The sequence below is a fragment of the Talaromyces stipitatus genome, genomic scaffold (assembly GCF_000003125.1).
Source record: "Talaromyces stipitatus ATCC 10500 scf_1105507295523 genomic scaffold, whole genome shotgun sequence".
Lineage (NCBI taxonomy): Eukaryota > Fungi > Ascomycota > Eurotiomycetes > Eurotiales > Trichocomaceae > Talaromyces > Talaromyces stipitatus.
Window position 1 is genome coordinate 5,539,429 of NW_002990113.1, and position 19,901 is coordinate 5,559,329.

Genomic DNA, 19,901 nt, shown 5'->3' on the forward strand with positions numbered 1-19,901 from the left:
AACAAAGAGGTGAGGGTAATATAGGATAAGAGATTTGAGGTTAAAGTGAGATTAAGATGAGCGTATTAAGTTGAGGTTATGGCGAAGCTGAAGGTTGAAGTGAGGTAGGATTGAAATGAGAGATTGTTGATTGGAAAGAGTGAGGAAGTGAGCTTACGCGAGTTGAGATTCTAAAAAGAGGCTGGTACAAACAAAAAGATAGTAAGATCAATTTAGTATAAGATTTATATGAAGGTAACACCTATCTAGGTTTGTTTATATTTCCTAATTTAGTTTCTATATTGATCTTTGACCCACTGACTTGATTTCTCTTCCTAGAAAATATCTCTTATGATTAATCTTTTCCTTCTTAATAGCTCAATATTAACAATGGACTCTTCTAATGGTAAGGAGCTAGAAGCCCTCTATCTTTTGAATTACTGATACTAATGAGGTAATAATTTGAAGCGATACCATGCCTACGAGGCCCTGCTCCAGGAGCTATAGCTGGTCGAAAGAGAAAGGCAGAGACCGAACTCTTAGATAACATATACACCGTTCGAGGATGTCAACGCAAACAAGCCCTCGAGCAGAAAGGATCCCTACATGTACAGCTTGAGCGTGAAAAGCACAATGATAATTAAGCGTTCAACCGAGCAAAGCAGAAGCTTGTCAATACTCCAAATTATCAACAAGCTAGTAATGTTGATTAACAAAACATGGAAAAGCAACTCTATGAGGAAGTTCTACATGATCGGTATGATCTTTTCCCTCATTAATAGAGCGATATATTGAGGCAATATCACTAATTTTTATTTAGATATTTGAAGGGTCGAGGTGTTAAATGGTTTACGGAACGCTATGCACACGAATTAGATGTTTCCAATGACTGGGAAGACATCTTGGAGAAGGACAACTTGATAGGCGAGAATGATGACATTGAAAATTCTCCCAGTGCGATCTTCGAAAGCTAATCTCTTATAGAGATGGCTAAATCAAATTCAATACATCCTGATCGTCTAGTCGCCACGAGCTCCAAATTACAGCCAATCTTTCTATTGCTTCTAAAGAAATACTTACCCAGCTATATCCACCAAAATGTGTTTTGCGACTGGGATAATGGGTGACATGTTATCAAGAAAAGAGGAGTCAAACCGGTCTTGTTTATTTGTTATGGCTACTAAGATTGCTTCAAAGAGGCGATTAGTCAGAATATGATTCAGACCTTTATTGAGTTTGGGAATCAAACTGGTGCTATGATATTTCGTTTTTGGAAAAGCTTCTGGTACATTGTTGCTAGAGAAGCCTTGAAAAAAGAAGCTTTGACTAGAAAAAAAGCCCCTCACCTTCCTCCTCATGAGTACTATTCAGCTTAGGAGATATCTATGTTCAAAGCATTCGTCTCGGCTGATTCTAGCAAATGGTACGATCTTCCTGGCCTAGTGGATTGGTGGTTGGATTCATATGACTTTAGGAGACATGGGTGGGACATTGATGTTGGCAAAATTCCTGGGTACAAAATGGCGTGCAAGTATTTCATCGAATACTCACCAGTCAATATTCCAAAAAATTTCCAAATTATGAGGTGGAACCCTGGTGAATTCTATCTATCAGTCTAGAGATGATTGCTTTATAGATTGCTTCATTCCTAAATACTCTTTTTGGTTTAGTAACTAGCTAACTCAATCAGGTTAGTTATTTGAGTTTTTTTAACAGAATGAGTTAGTTAATTGATCATGTGACTTTTTATATCTTAATAGCTATAGGCTGCCGTACTTACTAACTTTTCTACCCAAAATATATATTAAAACCTCTACATTTGATGATTTGAATCAGTTGCCATCATGCCTGCAGGACGCCCACCCAGTCAAATTGATCAATATAAACAGGAGATATCTACTAGCTTTCAGAATGGCCAGAGCATATCAAATATTACGAAGATGCTATCTGATGAATATCAGATCACTATTCATCCCGAGACAATTCGACGGCGTCTTAAACAATGGGGTGTTTCACGTACGAATCCTGGCCCTAGAGAGTTAGAGGATAAGATCAAGGAACTGTATTTCAAACAGGGTTTACGTGACAAGGAAATCATACGTGCGCTAGAAAGGGATGGTATAAAAATATCCCAATCCACCCTTACAACAATTCAGCTCTGGATTGGGCTTCAGCGACGGGTTGTCAAGCCAGAAGATATTCAACATACAGATAATATTGTCAGGGAAGCAGTTCGGGAACAACTTAATAGTGGGCATATTGAAGGCTATGGGCGAGGCCATCTCTACCGATTCTTTCGAATCCAGGGTTATAATATAGCTCGGTAAGTCTTTATTACAATATTTAAAGTATTTTCTAACAGTCTGATAGCGACTGACTATTTAGTATTGTTCAGGAACTCGATCCAGATGGGGTTCAGTGTCGGAAAAATGATTTCCACTGGCGACGAGATGAATATGTAGTTCCTAGCCCAAATTATATCTGGTCTATGGACGGCCATGATAAGTTGGCCTTTTGGGGAATTCAAATTTATGCTGCGATCGATGCTTTCTCTTGATATGTTACTTAGTGCTATGTTGGGATTAGCAACCGCACTCAAATCAGTGTATTGCGACAGTTTCTTGAAGTACTTCAAGAAACAAATATTTAGTCTCGCTATATACGCTCTGATAAAGGGGGCGAAACAGTTCTAGTTACAGCTGCACATTATCTACTGCTAAAAGAGCAGTATAAGAATCTTCTTCTTCAAGACTGTTATCTATATAGTACAAGCACAGCAAACCAGTGAATAGAAGCTTAGTGGTCATAGCTTACAAAAAGCCTCCTTTTTATATTCCAGGTAAGATCTATGCTATCCAATTGCTATATAAGATCGCTTCATTATTGATACTGGGTAATAGGATTATTTCCTGAAACTCAGCAATGACGGATATTTCAAAAAACATAGCCTTGCAGATCGAATTACGATGTTAGCAATATATATGCCTATGGCTCGTGAAGAGATTGCTTCTTATATTAACGTATAGAATACGCACGGAATCAGAAAGCAGTCTCATCGCGTGAATAGTATTAACGGTCAACCTAATGTTTTATACTATCAACCAGCAGACAGTATACAAGATTATGGATCAAAGCCTGATCAAGTGGTATTGCAAAAATTGATTGATGAGCATAATTTTGGTAAACTATTTTCGTTCTCTCCAAAGTTATCTCCAATTCACCGAAACTAATCGAATAATCTATAGAACTCGATGAATATCTGCCGCTAGATACTTTGAATTGGTGTCAACAAAAGTTGCAATTAGGGGGTTTTGAAAGAATAAAACTAGGTGACTTTAGTGAAAACGGAGAACCTACGCATTTTAATACATATTTGTATCTTCGGGATCAAATTAATCTACATATAGCAACGCAATCAGAACCCCAGCTCAAGGAATGTGAGAAGCCGACCCAAGAGGAACTACAATTGCAACAGGATCTAAAAGAGGTTGCTACTGATTTAACAAATCAACCATGGTTCTCGAGGTAGTGGAGATGTATATATTGAAAATGAGGCAACTAAATGAAGCGATCTTTGAAGAATAGATATTAAACTGCGGAATATAAAATCTAGGTAAGATTTAAAAACAAAAGAGTCTAAACACTTTGTAATATAGAACTATAGGAGATGTTTCTTAGGGAATGACTTGCCATGCCGCCTCCGAGTGTTAGATGCTGGTCCATCCTATGCTAAATTTGATAGCTTTGGTACATTAGCTTCCTCTGCTAGCTCTTCGAATAGATTGACTTCCTCCACTAGCTCTTCTAATAGATTAGCTTCCTCCGCTGGCTCTTCTGATAGATTGACTTCCTCCACTGGGATATCTGATAGATTGGCTTCCCCCCTAGCTCATGCTTAACTTTCAATTTTTTGTCCTGACCTTCTGCTAAACTTGATTTCTTCTTCGTCTGTCTCAGTACCTTCTTAAAAAGACGGAATGCCTCACTGAGTTTTGCCTTATCATTATCATTAGGTGTTGCTTCTTCATCACTACTAGAGATACTGATTATCTCATAATCAACTCGAGTATGTGTAGTTCCAAGTGGTTCCTTCTCTTTCTTGATGATGGGATCAGCGCTAGTTTCATATTGTGTTTGGATCTTCTTTGGCTTAGACACTGGAAATGAGGAAGCCGATGAAGCACGTCTTCGTTTTAATGCATCGGATTGAGAATTGAAATCGAGTGAAGTAAAAATATGGTTGGTGTTATCAGTATAATAGTTGATATCATCATCTGGGATGTTATTACTAATGTTGACTGTACACTCTCCATCGCTTTGTGATTTGGGATATTTTCCAAAACAAATATGCAATTTATACTGGGGACCGCTGGCTTCTCGTTTCTTCCTTGTGTCTATCTCTAGATTTAGAAGCATATTGTTGAATCCTTCTCGAAGTACTGTATCCGATAAGAATTCTGCCTTTTTTTCAGATGCTGTCGATGCAAGTCGAGCGGTATACTGAAATTTGGATTGGACTAGTTGGCGTAGCTCCCTACATCTAGGTTCGAGCTCGTGGACCAATTGGTTAATAGTATTGATTGTAAAGACATCGGATTCAGATAATAAGATAGTGAAGTTATCTGAACAGCAGTATTAGTAAATAAGATAGTTATCCATTACTCTGCCGTTAACATACCAACATTTAGCCATTTACCATTGAACCAAGGGGCTTCGTCATCCTGGGGCTTCCAAAGAGTAACAAACAGACTATATGATGATGATGGCTTTGTCAAGTTTTCCTTTTCTGCTGATGGAAGCGATGATCCAATATTGTTTCGTCCGGGCAAGAACTTCTTCGCAGTTACGATGGCTTTCTGTCAGAGTTCTCGGCTTTTAGAAGCAGAGTCTTTAAATGTAGTAGTAGTTTGAGACTGGTTCTCTTCATTCTCTTTATTAGGGTTTGCTTGACCGCACCAGGGACATGCTACCATAGACACACACTCAGTTGCATGCACGAAGCCACGATTTTGACTGCACAAAGGTGTGGCCCACGCTTTCGGTTGACTCATTAGTGATACCCGTCAATTAGAGAAATAAGAGGAAGATATACGAGAGAAATGGATTTCATGTGTGCATGGAAAATAATTTTATGATTAATTTTTCATTTAGTCCGCTTATGTGGACGCTAAAGGAGTTTATCAACAAAATAACAATCTATTGGATCGCTTCATTAAGTTATCCACTTTATATTCAGATATAGGTACGTATATCGCTTCATTGGATCGCTTCATTGAAGTATCCACTTTATATTTAGATATAGATACGTATTGCCTCATTAGATCGCTTCATTAGACTGCCTACTTTCTACTACGATGAAGTCTATAGATTTATACAACTTTAATCAAGATCCGGGTCTTCAGCGTTGACCTAACTTCCTAATATCTATATGCATTAGTATCATATCACATTCCTTGTTGCATCAGCATCTCCTATGGCGTCGTCAATTTCCCAATACATCATCGATTCCTATAGCGAGCGTCCTCGATTCCGTGGGATTCCATATATTGCATTGTTTTTGCGTTATTCGTATGGGTTGCATGGTTTACATCCCCAAGTTAGGGAATAAATATCTCCCATCCTCCTCCAACTCCCCCGCTTCCTTTCTTCTTATAAATTACTTCCAACCATCGAGATTCTCCTCACTTGCTGCTGCCGCTGCTCCTGTAACATAAGTACCACCACCACCATCACCAGCATGCTCAGAATGCTCAAATTTGCTTTTGGAGCCATGCCCGGCCTCTTCGGCGGCTCCGTCTCTGTCCTCACTAAGATCCTGGAGTTCTTGACTTTCGTCAAGGATATTCTCGATGTCGTCAAAGACATTGTCGCCATCGTGAAAGAACTGAAGGGCCAACCTCGATGGGGCCATCAAATAAGTACTCTTTCCGCTATTCCATACCTTTCACAACCAATTTATCAACTCTTTCTTGGATTCTTTAAAGCTCTGCCCTCCGCTGAGAGCTCCTTTGTTTCGGTGTTCATTCTGTATGCTTCGAGTAAGCACAGCTCTTATAACACCATCGCAACATTATATACTAATATTACTATAGGTTCAGTTTCTAAGTTATTTCGGGGGGGACGGGGAACAAGAAGGAAGGTTAAAGGGGGTTGCTTGAGAGGTTGGAATTGCTGTCGTTATTACTTCTGCTTACTAATAATCAAATCCCTGCTCTTTTTCCTGCTCCATATTTTTTTATATTTCAAATGATCAGAAATTTTTGTAGCATTCGAGTACGTACTGAACGCATTCGCAACAGACAGCGTTCACGCTGACAGATAGATACTTGTATGATGAAGCATATAACGAAGCGATTCAATGAAGCGATACAATGAATACGATGGCAGTTATCAGGGCGGTGAGTATATGATCCAATCAAAATTGACATGTGGCAATATGTGAATATTACGAAGTGTTACGGATAATACAAACTCTATTTTCGGCAAAATGGAAATTTGAATTAAGTGGTGAAATCCGCATTTAGTCGGCCGTAGTTATTGACAAGCTGATTCAAATATGCTTCAGTCTTTTCTGGCAAGACATCCATCGATTATTGTATACTATTATATGGAAACAAATTGCCAATGCAGGCAAACAAACTTGTCTTCAGAGGAACAAAACAGGCCAATTCGTTCTCCATCGCCTCAAGAGGTATTTCATATAGTTCGTATCAGAGATCTACCCATTTTCTAAGTGATGATCCACTCAAAGCCGATACGCTCCGTAAGATCGGCGTTATATGTCAAAAGAAGGGGTATTGGCAGCTTAGTATTTTGTGCCACCTGGTGCATAGTAGCGGGCAATTATTGGCAGACCCCAATAACGGCCTGCTATTTGGCACAAGTAACTACTATGAAAAGCTCCTTATACGCACCCTTTGACTACCAAAGACCCGACATTCCAATTACGACACGAATCAAGTGTTCATTTTCGGTCTCTTAAATTACGTTTTTGTCAAGCTTGATCGACCATCAATGTTCATCGCGCCATAAGGTCCAAATCCACTTTAGACCTGAAAGAACTGGAGTGGCGTCAATATTCTGCAAGTAGTCGGACTGTAAACAGGGAATCAGACCGGAATAATTGCTTCAAATGGAGTAAAGGAAAGGACGAAAGGACTTTCAAATTTGTATATACGTTCCAATCATCGGAGTTAGGGCTAGGGCGATAGGCAACTATTCCCCGCTTGGACGCTCGATATATCATACACCGACGCGACAGGCTTCCAAGGTTGGAAGTTTGCTAATTACAGCAGAATGTGAACCTGAGATTATTCAGAGTCGGGATCCGCCTTCGTTATATCAAAACGGAACAGAATCACATAAGAAATTACTCGAATAATTTCTCAAAATCAGATAGGGGAACGGATACTGCCATATTCGGACACCAAGGTATTTCATACAGTCTAGAAGCTCCTGATGACGGCTTGGTTCTTCTCTCCTTACAGTGGAATAAAGAGTAGAAGAACGATTGCTAGAGTCTTACTGAACTCCGTCTGACGTCGGGTTGATAGTGAAAAATACAACATTCGGTTATGAAAAGTCATATGCTATATTCATAGAAAATCTGTGGATAATTGCTTGACTCCGGTACAAATAACGTATTTCTTTGAAAGAGATAGAGAGGAGTTGCGCAGGCTGGAACCGTCTGTATCGATCCACCTGGATTAGAGTAAGATCCACATTATACTGCCTACAAAAAGACAAGGGACTGACAAGTGCCTAATTTTTAGCGGCAATTCCTAATTTTCTTTTTCAATTGAGATGGGATGTCGACATCAACATCGTCCAAGGTTCATAAGTGATTGTAGGGCTCCATGAGATCCTACCACCGGACACCATGATCATCTTTCGAAACACTTTCCTAGGAACTTCATTACTTGCATTGGAGATTGAAGAGACTTGTAGGAGGAAACACCGTTATCATCAATATCGAATGTTATCCTAGGTTGGATTCTTGGATGTTGTTTCGCCACTCTGCGAGCAGGGAAAATCTTCTTGACATTGATATAATGCGATGAAACTGCTTAGACAGAGCAGCAAATACTACGTATCCATCCACTACTTTCAATTTGCCAAGCAATAGGAAAGAAAACCTGGGCACTAGACTATTGGGACGGATTTGAAAGGTCTAGTCCATATACGCCGAGGGGGAGTTTACATCAAGAATGCGTGACGGCGGAGTGCAGTATACTCCGAGATCTCGAATGTTTGTTTCAAGAATTTTCTGGAAGTTTCTGGATCCAGATACGTGGCTAGATACATGCGTTCTTTGTTTGTCGATACTGGGTTGTTGAGCTCGCCTTGAAGAATGACAAAGAAAATGAAACTCCTTACTTGGCTGCTCGGTGATGTAGTGTACTATCCAATAGATATACTGAACTTGTTCCAGATACCGGACAAAGAACCTCGTTTAATGCGAAAACTACAACAATAAGGGCGAGTCGAGATCACCGCGGGTTTTTATTAAGAGGTTTTCAACCCACGAAGAGTTTTCATCTCAGATAATGAAAGTCCAAACTAGCTTTTACAATAAATAGATGAACTTCTAAACTGAAGTCGACAATTGAGAGAATAGATTCGTACTATAAATCAGGGGTCGGAAGTAGATTGAATAGGGTTATATGTCTAGCAACAAGCCCAGAAGTGGATTGGGCACCATGATATATCTCGCGGCGAAAGAACAGCTCTTGCGTCCTATTTGAACAAAGCTTACTACCGCACACCAACAGTATTTTTGTATTTAGACGACTTCTTCTCTGGTATTTATGTCGAAAAAAATTTCTTAGACTGATATCGTCTGTCCTGAACATTTGAGAGGTCAGGTATTTCCAATCATTCAAAATGACGGTTGAGATGACTTTCCATTCTGTCTGGAGCCTCATTATTCTTCCCACACTCTTGACTTTCACTCTTCCATTCTTGCGCAAAGGAATCAAAGGGAAGCCTGACAGCAAATCTAAAGAGCCATCTCGAGTCTTCTGGCTTGGTAGAGGCGATGGACTCTTCGCTGACGCACGATCTAAGTTATGGACTTTCATCAAAGGACGACAGCTTTTTGCAGATGCTTACTTCAAGGTAATATCCCACATTTCACTCATTATGATGGTGTTCAGAGATCTCACATCAATTCTTTGCTTTGTATAGTACAGTAGCAAAAATGTGGTAACCAAGATCTCAACAATATCTATCCCCTTGGTGCTAGTGCCGAAAGATCGACGCAAATGGTTCTTCAAAGAAAGGTCCGATGTGCTTGATCATAGAGCAACTGGGTTTGATGCTGTCGAGTCCCTTTATACCATGCCGTGTGGCTATATCCTCGACTTCCCAGCACACGTGAAGCTCATCCATAAAGTCCTCACCCGTGAACTACCAAACTTAACAGACGACCTGATCCAGGAGATAGAAGAAGGTCTATTGAAAGACTGGGGAACTGATGCAGAGAAGTGGCGCGGAGTCGAAGTTTGGGCAACTGTACTGATGCTAGTGACCCGCACATTCAACAGAATTTCAGTTGGAAACCCTCTCTGTGGAGATGAAAAATATCTGACCAACACTAGGAAATACGTGACTAGCATTCATGCAATGTCATCCATTATCCGGGTGTTTCCTGGCTGGACTAAGCCTGTGGTAGGATCATTTTTTTCAATCCCATGTTGGTACTACTACAGGCGCGGTAAGGGATACGCAATGCCTCTTATCCACAGCTATCTGGAAGAGGCACGAATGGAGCTGGAGACAAATGGAGAGTTTTCGAATAGGCACAATGTTTTCGCTATGTGGATTGTCCAGGAAGCTCTTCGTTCCCAAATTCCGCGTGAAATGGACCCAGAAACGATCTACGCCCGTTTGATGACAATGAATTTTGCTGGCATCCACACCTCCTCCTTCACGACGGTAAATATGCTGCTTGACTCTCTGTCGCGGCCCGATATTTTCGAAGTAATAAAAGAAGAAGTCAACACGACTTATTCTCGTCACAACTCCAAATGGACCAAACCTTCAGTGGATGAGCTGAGGTCCACCGACAATGTCCTCCGCGAAAGCATGCGCTTATCGGGACCTATTGTTCGCTTGATTCGAGAAGTGAAAGCAGAAGATGGAATTGAAATCAACGGCGTGGTTCTCCCCAAAGGAACCAAGATCGCCACTGACATGCACAATATGCATCGCGACGAAGAAATCTACAAGGATGCAAATACTTTCAACCCCTTCCGACTGGATCCATCCACAGGTCAGAGAATGCTTCCTGCTGTTGAGACGAGTGAGAATTTTTTGCCATTTGGACACGGTAGGGTATGTTCTCCTGGAAGTCTTTCTATCTATCTTCTTGATCAAGTGAAAGTGATTAACATTCTATCTAGCACGGGTGCCCCGGCCGTTACTTTGCGAGCCATGAGATCAAGCTCATCATTGCGACAATTATCTTGAGATACAATGTAAAGTTCCTCGAGAAACGTCCACCTAATGTATGGATGGGAGACTCAATGATCCCGCCTCGTACCATACTCCAAGTACAGCGGCAGAGCTGAATGTTGAACGCAATCACTTTAGGTTATTTTTAGTGTTATTTTTTAGAGCTCCCCTGCGATCACTTTTCCTTCTTTCGATTTTTATTTACTTCGCTTCTGTATCCTTTGGTGATTACATGAGGTAATTTCTATTTTGTTCGTATTCATGAAATGCACATGCTTATTACTTGATCCGCCGTACGTGCTTGCCGCACTCTCGGTTCCTACTTCCTGTGTAGGTACATAGATAAAGCACAGAAACGTAGAGGGGAATGACCTGATACATCAATATGGACTTGCAAGGTTACGAAAGAAGCATAGCTACTTAGGTAGGTAACAGGGTTAGGTATTATACCCGCTCATGAGATGGGAGATATTTCATTAGGTATTTATAGCACAAGGCAAGTGTAACAGCATAACAGGGTGAAAAGATTGATGCAATCAGGATATATCTTTATTCCTACATGTCAGACAAGGACAGCTCCAAGAAGAACCTTGTAACTCTTCGGGTATATATAATTGAGTCAAACCCGATTCGCGATGGTGATGAGACATTGTCTAATGGGTATTATTATGGTAGTCGTTGAGGCAAGCTTGAAAATATATGAGTCTGGGGCAATTGCATGACTGCGGGGGATATGCTTTGAGAGCCTACTGTTTACCCGTGCCGCCAAGCCCGCGACACGCTGCGCGTGTGGGTGCGCGTCACATAAATGCAAATGACACAAACGCAACTTTTTATTTTGGAATCTCCCCGAATCATTACAAACCCCCCAAAACACCACCAAAATGCCATCTGAGCAATATATAAAAGAGGAATCAAGGATTCAGAAAGCGATAGAATCGCATAAGCAAAACCCGAAGCAAAAAATAGCGCGTTTAGCGCGGGAATTTAACGTTGATTACCATCGGCTCCGGCGACGCCTACAAGGTAGTGCTTCTCAACTAAATCGACGACCAGCGCATAAGCGATTAACGGATGATCAAGAACGTGCTGTATTTCTATGGATAGATGACCTCGATGACAGAGGCATCCCTCCGACCGTCCGCATGATCAGAAATTACGCGCAAAAAGTGCTTCAAAATATGCACCCCGGCGTGGATGACCCCCCTCAACTTGGGGATCGTTGGGTCCACCGATTTCTCAAAAGACTGCCTACAGCATACAAAAAGCAGAAGCAAAGACTATAGATCCAAAGCGTCATCTTGCTGAAGATCCGAATATAATTCAAGCCTGGTTTGATCGTCTAGAAACCGCAATAAGAGAGTATGAAATTACACCATGTAATTATTGGAACTTTGACGAATCCGGGTTTCAAATTGGACAAGGAGGCGATGAAGAAGTTATAACAAAATATCCGGAAACGATACGGCATGTTCCAAGCTCTTCTTCACGGGAATGAGTATCTACAATTGAGGGTATAAATGCAGAAGGAAATACGATTCCTCCATTACTTATTTTTACCGGAAAGCTTATCCTTGAGAGCTGGTTTCAATATCTCAAAGAAGATGACTGGAAAGTGACTATAAGCGACTCAGACTTTTCAAATGACGAGATTGCATTCGATGGGTTAAACATTTTGAGGAGCATACACGATATGTCTTTCAACTAGACTCTTTAAGTACATTAACTTACTTCTTCACAGTATAACAAGCTGGGAATAATTTTCGCCTTTTTCTTATGGATAATCATACCGCTCACCTTACAACCGATTTTATATCTTATTGCGAAGAACATAAGATTAAACTTTTCCGATTTCCGGCTCATACAATGCATATTTTACAGCCTTTAGATGGAATGCCGTTTCTACACTATAAACGCATTCATAGAAGGGCTATCAACGAGCAGGCGCATCTTGGTGGTTTCTTCTACGATAAGATCGATTTTTTGGCCAATATTGCTCGTGTACGCGCCGAGGCATTTACTCCACGAATTATCCGGAAAGGATTTTCTGACCGGGGGCTCTGGCCTCTCAATCCAGATATTGTTGTTGATCCTTTAATGGAAAAATGGGATATCCAAATGGGCCAAGATTTGCAGATTTTTGATGGTGACGAGGAGCAAGATATCCCAAGTTCACCCACTAATGCTTCATTTTCTCCGCCAACTACTGCGTACAAGCTTCAAAAATCTATTGCTAAGGTTGACGCCCAGCTAAATGACCTTAATAAAGCGATTCCTGGAATCCGGAGGAATCTGAAAAAGATTTTTGACGGAAGTCTTACGCAGGCCCATATCAAGGATGAACAACAAGAGCAAATTGACCGCCTCCAAACGCTCAATGAACGCAAATCCGCTAAAAAAACTAAACGCCAGGTGCAAGTTGGAGGCATTCTCTCTGTAGCAGATGCGAATAGAGCCATCAAAAAGCGTGCTACAGCTGAGGAAAAGAAGGCTGAGAGGAAAAGGCTCAAGGAGCTACGAAATGCGCCATTGGGATCAATGCCTCCCCCGCTTACAACAGACGACGAGGCGGCGATTGATCGTAATACTATATTGAATCTGGTCGAGCAGGCTTACCCGAGACGCTCTGATCCAAATTTAATTCGTTGAGTGGAGGATAGGATATAGTTTTGTTAGCAATTCCCATACAAATTTGCATTTATCTGACTATTGCGCTTATGTGACGCGCACCCACACGCGCAGCGTGTGGTCGCGGGCTTGGCGGCACGGGTAATACGTATGGCGAAGATACTTATCTCCGAGGGTCTTTCAGCCTGAACGCTAATGGAGAATACCCCACAAGTCACTCTGAATCTGGGCTGGTCTTTTGCAGCCTCTCCCCACTGTGAGTGGAGGAGAGTCAGCCCTGTAGTACTGCCTAAAGGGTTAAAGCATTCATCCGCTTCTGGGGCAGTCTACTACCGGTATCCCGCGAAGTCTTAAAATCTTGGCGTGCGCATTCACCTGCCCTGCTTTCATGTTTGAGATCGGAGTATAGAATACGACCATGAAGTCGAATCATTTTTCGACGCCATGTGGAGCACCGAGGTGTAGCTTGTATCCGATCTCTTTCGATCATGATCCTACGAGATACAAGAAAAGCAAATAGATGGCTGAAACAGTATGAACGATTCTTTTGACTTTAATATCATATCACTGGGAGATATCCATCATCTCAATTGGGTGTTGATCTTGTACGTATCCGACGCCACTGACGGCTTTGTCTAAACAAGACATTGCGAGGTTAAAAACGACACTGTATAGACCTGGGGTAGAACCTTACAATATCCAGCAAGTCTGAGAACGTCCTCAGGAAGTTTACGAGCGATCTCAATGGGTGTAGACAAGACTTCGTCCTGGTCTGGTCTGTAATAGTCACGTTGACTGAAGCCACAGAAGACAAATCAATATCCGACTTCACAAATTTCATGTTGAAGAGAAGAAAAGACTTACGCAAATACAGCAATTAGCGTTCGCAGTGCCTCAGGATCTGTGTGCTCGCATTTATTCTCGCCAGCTCCATGGTAGGTAGCTGCAGAATTGTGAGCAAACGCATCGAAAAAGCTTGCGCAGGATGAAAGTAGATCACTTACATCCAAGGGTAAACAAGGCTGAACCGGGTTCCATTTCTGCATATGTACATTCCTCTTTCTTTGGTGCCCTGTCTGCACCCCATAGGTGACTTCCAGGGATGACGGCAGTGGCCTAATTCGACGTTAGAAGGGACCGTATTGGATGATATATTGTCAGGAGATGTTTACGCCATTCTTATATGTGCACCGAGATCCAGCTATCAAACACCCTAACATGGGGTGAAGAAGGGGTTCTTTGGGTCAGGTCGAATCTGGTATGCAATTTGATCCTGTCACGTTGAGTAAGTGCTCTATGACTACTATGCTTTAGGAGAGGTATCTACCCTATGCAATGGCTGAGGTTTGGCTCCGGGTATCAAACGGAGCGTTGCAGTTGATGCGAGCATATAACCGCTTTTTTGTGGCACCAGGGTCTCGCCGGTATGGAAAGAGAATTCATCGCTAAGAGAACGCGGTTAGTATTTCTGAGGACTTATCGTGAGGCTTGTCGTCATACTTCAGGAAATGCGCCATTATACTTTTCCATACTGAAAGACGGACAATCTTGGTCAACTGCACGGGAATTTTGGATAGGAGTGACTTGGAAAAATGTCAATAAAGAGCCGAATTAGATCGGTGACATGTGGCGCACATATACACGCTGAGATCCCTCGGGAAAGAACTCGGGACCAAGTTCATCGTGGGTAGCTTTTGAATCGTGATCTTGCGGCCCTTGAAATGAGGCTCGACTATATATGGATTAGACTCTCCCAATATATAGTTATGCAGATGGCACCCACTAGCGTCCATAGTTTCCTTCAAGAGATCAGGGGAGAGAAAGTTTGAGATAATGACACCGCCATCTTTTTCAATTATTTCGATAATTTTCTCGATGGGTTCAGCAGCATCGATGGTAACAAGTGGAGGGGCCATGGTGGATTGATAATTCAGGTTACGTGATGGACCATGCGTTTCTAACAAGGCATTGAGGAGAGAAGGGTATTTAAGTATATAATGTCTCCCTAGAGATCCAGTATCACCGGATACTGGGCCTTTTTTGTGTTGTCCAGCCTAATCAGGATATCAGGATTACTGTGGGTGCACTAAGGTGCATGTACGTACGTACGAAGCAATAGAATCAATTTCAATGGGTATTCATTCAGTTCTGTGTCTCTTTCTCTAAGTACATCATGTTCCAAAGCCGCGTCTATATAGACCTTCTCCTGAGCTGATTTGTAAGCTATCCCATGGGGTAAACTTGAGACCATTCTCTTACACATAACAGTTTCGGATTGATCGCTTCATTTGATGGTTTCATTGGAAAGCCAGCTTATCTGACACATCTCGATTGCAAGAAGCAACCAACAATTATCTTTAATATCTTGGGCTACCTTTCAAAGGTGGGTCGAAGCATGTTAGTTGACTCCACCCTTCTGTGCTTGTGATTCCTTATCTTCTCTCTCACAGGTTTGAATCTTGATAAGGTAACCTTATGTAAGCATTGAGAAGCGACCTGTAGGCGTGTATCAATACGTCCGTTAACCTAAAGGACCCCGAATACTTGTGACAAAGATGAACCACAGTCTAATACCCATCTCTTGCCTTGTAGTTACTAGATATATTAGCTTTAAAAGGTTAGAGTAATAGCCATAGGGGTACAAGTTTGAGTATAATTGGTCTGCTGTGGAGCCAGTTCGGTGTCCTTAGAAGGAATATTAGGAAGTTTGATCGTAGGAGAGGTGTTTGAGATAGGCATAGTGTTTGTCTTATATTGAATCTTAGCTCGCAGATCCTCCCACTTCTTAATTACTTTAGCTTTATTTTCTAAGGCTTCCTCTGTCCAATCTGCCTGAGTTTCTCACGGGACTGCCTGCCATACAGGTAGACGTCGGTACCGTATTGGGCCTGGCGTGATCGTAGCAAGGACATCAACCTCGCACGCCACGGATCTCAGATAGTTAGCTAGACTTCTCAATATCACACTCTCTCTAGCCCATCATCAGTTTCTTTGTGAAGGCACTTATACAGTACGTGTGCATATAATAGAGCTCCTACAGATGGCTTAACCCATACGCCATGACATATCAGGTAGTCGCACAGGCCTCTGACAGCTGGCCGGGTCGCTACCTTAAAGAGATTTAGTGTAAATCCTTCAAAATCCTCCCGAAAAGTGTTCCATAGATCTTCTCCTTCGCGGTCGTGGAGATCATAACACTCCTGCAACCAGGCAATATAGGTGTTAATGATCTTGGGCACGTGTTATTTCTTGTCTTCTAGGTTAAGGGAGAGACCCCAGAAGTCTAGATCTACCGCATATTCAAGATTATCTGGGATTAGAATCATCTTCAACGTGTCGTACGCGGTTTTCGCATGTGTTTTGAAGGTATTGAAATTGTCGGTGGTTATGTTTAGTGAAGTGTCAGCGGTAGGTAGGTTCGTTCAGCCGCCTCAGGTTATTAGTCACTCTCTGGGCTAATTCATCAAAGTTCTTTGCGTAGATGATGATTTTGGTCGGTATCTCTCGATAAGCTCAATAAAGAGGTCGAGCTTGACGTTGCGCAATAGTTGGGAGTTGGTTTGCGCAGAGATTTTGGGGTAATCAGTGGTTGAAGAACACTCTCCATACTTAATTTGTGATCAAGTCAACGAAAGAAGGCTTTGAGGGCGTGATAGACATAGATCAGAAGTATCGTAATCTCAGCCTCTGACCCTTAAATATCTTCTAGTTTCCTAATTCGTGCTGCTGAAACAAAAGAGGGACCATTGGTACTCTCTAGCATAGAGCCTCAAGGTAAGTCACACTTGATTCATGCCTTACACAACAAAACAAACGGCTTGTCCTTGAATATCTATCTCTTCTGAAGAAACCTAGCTAATCTGTGGTATTAACCACTGATCAGTGTTAGTATCACAGGGGTGTGCACCCAGGTAAAGTGTAGGTTCGAGGTTGTTGTATTCAGTTGTGTGTCCTAAGTCTCCAAAGGAGGCTCAGCTACCTACTTATGTGTAGGTAAACAAAGCCGAGCTAACCAAGCTAGGCTAACTACAGCTGCCACCTCTAATTCACTTCCTTTATCCCATTTTATCTCCTCCCATATTGAATACTTCGGGAATATGCTATTCCTACATGTACCTTATCCCAACGGGAATCACCTATCTTTCAACCAAGGCCTACGGTTTCAATAACTTCAGATTGCTTTTTGCTTTATTCCATTTGGCGTGAGTTCTATTGTGTCTACATTCATCGCTGCCTGGCTACTAGACAACAATTATAAGAAGCACGCCATCCGACTCAGACTACCTGTGGTACGGAATCGTCGCCAGGACTTGGGAAATTTCCCCATTGAGAGGGCCCGGCTGGAGGTTGCTCTTCCAATGGTGTTCGCTGGTATGGTCTTGACCATTGCATATAGATGGGTACTCCGTGCTCAGACAAACCTAGCCGGCCCCCTAGTGCTTTTATTTTTTATTGGTTTAACCCAGACTACTGCCTACCAGGCAATGAACACTATCATGGTCGACAACTTTCCCGAGTAGCTGCCACCGCCACGGCTGCTAATAATCTCTTCCGATGCTTACTGGGTGCAGGTGCCATTGCTGCCCTAGGTCCATTGCTGAATGCTTGGGATGCGGGGTGGACATACACCTTTGTGTCGCTGCTGTGGTTGGTATACAACCCTGCAGTATTCATATTAATGTTGAAAGGACCGGAATGGAGAAGGGAGAGAGCAGAAAAGGCGAAAGCGAAAAAGGATAAAAAGGAAGCTACTCGCGAAACGAAATAGGCCCAACAGAATGAGAAAGTGCAAGTTCTTCAAATCTCTCTGAAACATTGATCAGTCATATATTCCCAGATTGCTTCATTGTCTGGTCTTCAATGTTTCACACACAAGACGGTTCATTTGGGATTACGTGGGCTGCCTAGGCAATTAAGATAGTTGTTTGATTTTCAACTCATGGGTAAATTTACTGTTGTAGACTTTTGGATTGTTAGCAAAAATATACTGATGCACGAGTTCGAAATATTTGACCATTTTATAGAAATAGTTGAATAGCTTTACTGATCTTGCAATTGAATAGTTATAGTTATACGAATAAATACAGTAGATGTCAACGGTCTTCTCAAAAGATTCGGCCTTAATGGTACAATACCGTCAAGGAGATATTGCAGCGTCTAGCAGTCGCATTAAGCGAAAGATGATACGCGAAGACGACGTACTAAATTAGCAGCAGTCGGACAAACTTATAGAGCTTGCTCGATCCCGAATGGTGGAGGGAGCCGTTGTAATAACCAACATGAATGTCTCTTATATAGAATGCATGCTGCCGAAGCAGAAGAGATAGGTTTCAGTACATTGACGTTCCATACCCTACCTTGTGTACTTCGCCCTTAAGTGATCCTTCTCGAACGTGACTATATATATCCCTCGTAACGTTGTTATACGATCAATGAGTAGCAAGAGAATCTAACGTCAGAGTCAGAGCGAGAGCAAACTCTGACAGGAAAGCAACAACAATAGACTTTTATTTAGTTATTTTGTGCATTTTAGGAAGCTTCATTACTAAACCACTTCGACCTTTATGTCTGGAGACAGATGCCTCTAATACCGCCATCAGCGCCATTCTATCATAACTGTTTGATAACAGTCTTTAGCATCCAATTACCTCCTTCTGAAGACAATTTAAGGAGCCAAAGTTAACTATTCAGTTCTAGACAAAGAGATAATGGCTATTATTAAAAGTCTTAAGTACTAACATCACTATCTAGAGGAAAGTCACCACCCTATTAATGTATGAAGTAACCATCAGAATCTCCAGGATTTCATAAAGTAACCGCACATTAATAGTAAACAGGCTCAATGGCTAATATACCTTACACCATATAATTTTGTAATCCTTTACTATCCTAGACATTTATATCCTACAGATACACCTTCCTATAGACCTGACTAAGTAATGTCATTGTCGAACTAAGAGAATCATGCTATGTCATTAATACCCCCGCTAGAAGTGAAGACGGATCTCATGTAAAGTCTCTCCGTGCGCAGGAGCTAATAAGCTACAGAGGAGATGTCCTGCAAAGGTTTGCGAGCCCCCAATGCTGTTGTCCAAGTACTCAGTGTAACACCTCAGGCAGAGGATGATGAGGCTAATTACCTCTTTAAGCTTGTTAGAATACAAGCAGTCTCTAGAAGACGCGCAAGAGAAGCGACATCAGGCGAGAAGCCATTGGATGAAATGACAGTAGAAGAATTACTAAGTCTAATTCAAGAATTGAAAACTGAAGCTCTCTTATGCTTGAGAATCTACAAGGAGATAACTGAGAATTCTAGTACCTATAACTGCTGACTGGGCCCACAGTTATAACCGTGCTTGTAAACATTATAAATTGGCTGAGATGGCATATTGAGATATAAGGACTGAATTATGGTTCCACATAGGAGAGAACCTTCCTTTATGACCATAGCAGCTACACACACATTATATGAGAATTGACTGTCGCATTTCAGACAGTATAAGCAGGACCCAGTTTGTTCTTTCCATCCACCAGGCGATAAGTTAACCTGTCTATCACGTCTTCAATATTCTTAATTGTTCGAATCTAAATTTAAAGATAAGAGGAAGGTATAATAATTCAATCTGGACTACACACTCACATTGATCGCCATCACTTCTCTCTCTTTCTCATTCTGTGACTCGCTAAAATCGATAAGAATTGAAGTCCCGCAGGTAGAGCAGAATTTGTGTGGTTTTGTCTGGCTCCCAAAGCGATACGATGTCAATTCATTCTCATCAGACGAGAACGTGATATCTTCCTTGCGAGGATATATTAGAAGATATCCATTTTTCGTACAT

General features: G+C 41.7%; 6 protein-coding genes across 6 annotated transcripts, besides 4 other annotated features; 4 read left to right on the plus strand and 2 right to left on the minus strand.

The window, feature by feature from the left end:
• Window positions 1-1,797: 1,797 nt before the first annotated feature.
• Window positions 1,798-2,687, plus strand: TSTA_079870 (uncharacterized protein). The gene is made up of 2 exons (XM_002341978.1): window positions 1,798-2,302; window positions 2,375-2,687. The coding sequence occupies exons 1-2, from the start codon at window positions 1,824-1,826 to the stop codon at window positions 2,439-2,441; spliced, it is 546 nt and encodes a 181-aa protein (XP_002342019.1). The 5' UTR covers window positions 1,798-1,823; the 3' UTR covers window positions 2,442-2,687.
• A 1,096-nt stretch (window positions 2,688-3,783) lies between these two features.
• On the minus strand, window positions 3,784-4,699 carry TSTA_079880 (uncharacterized protein; the record flags this gene model as incomplete). The annotated part of the gene is made up of 2 exons (XM_002341979.1): window positions 3,784-4,601; window positions 4,684-4,699. The coding sequence occupies 2 exons, from the start codon at window positions 4,697-4,699 to the stop codon at window positions 3,784-3,786; spliced, it is 834 nt and encodes a 277-aa protein (XP_002342020.1).
• Window positions 4,700-5,716: 1,017 nt separating this feature from the next.
• TSTA_079890 (uncharacterized protein) lies at window positions 5,717-6,084 on the plus strand (the record flags this gene model as incomplete). Its single annotated transcript, XM_002341980.1, has 2 exons — window positions 5,717-6,006; window positions 6,072-6,084. 2 exons carry the CDS (start codon window positions 5,717-5,719, stop codon window positions 6,082-6,084), a joined length of 303 nt encoding a protein of 100 aa, XP_002342021.1.
• Window positions 6,085-8,862: 2,778 nt separating this feature from the next.
• On the plus strand, window positions 8,863-10,550 carry TSTA_079900 (cytochrome P450, putative; the record flags this gene model as incomplete). Its single annotated transcript, XM_002341981.1, has 3 exons — window positions 8,863-9,096; window positions 9,166-10,314; window positions 10,383-10,550. The coding sequence occupies 3 exons, from the start codon at window positions 8,863-8,865 to the stop codon at window positions 10,548-10,550; spliced, it is 1,551 nt and encodes a 516-aa protein (XP_002342022.1).
• A 795-nt stretch (window positions 10,551-11,345) lies between these two features.
• Window positions 11,346-11,717: a mobile genetic element.
• Window positions 11,693-12,097: a mobile genetic element.
• On the plus strand, window positions 11,904-13,083 carry TSTA_079910 (uncharacterized protein; the record flags this gene model as incomplete). Its single annotated transcript, XM_002341982.1, has 2 exons — window positions 11,904-11,948; window positions 12,316-13,083. 2 exons carry the CDS (start codon window positions 11,904-11,906, stop codon window positions 13,081-13,083), a joined length of 813 nt encoding a protein of 270 aa, XP_002342023.1.
• Window positions 12,199-12,885: a mobile genetic element.
• Window positions 13,084-13,626: 543 nt separating the features above from the next.
• On the minus strand, window positions 13,627-14,978 carry TSTA_079920 (uncharacterized protein; the record flags this gene model as incomplete). Its single annotated transcript, XM_002341983.1, has 8 exons — window positions 13,627-13,697; window positions 13,757-13,839; window positions 13,927-14,005; window positions 14,067-14,178; window positions 14,390-14,507; window positions 14,563-14,645; window positions 14,706-14,794; window positions 14,846-14,978. 8 exons carry the CDS (start codon window positions 14,976-14,978, stop codon window positions 13,627-13,629), a joined length of 768 nt encoding a protein of 255 aa, XP_002342024.1.
• Window positions 14,979-18,662: 3,684 nt separating this feature from the next.
• Window positions 18,663-18,953: a mobile genetic element.
• The last annotated feature ends 948 nt before the right edge of the window (window positions 18,954-19,901 follow it).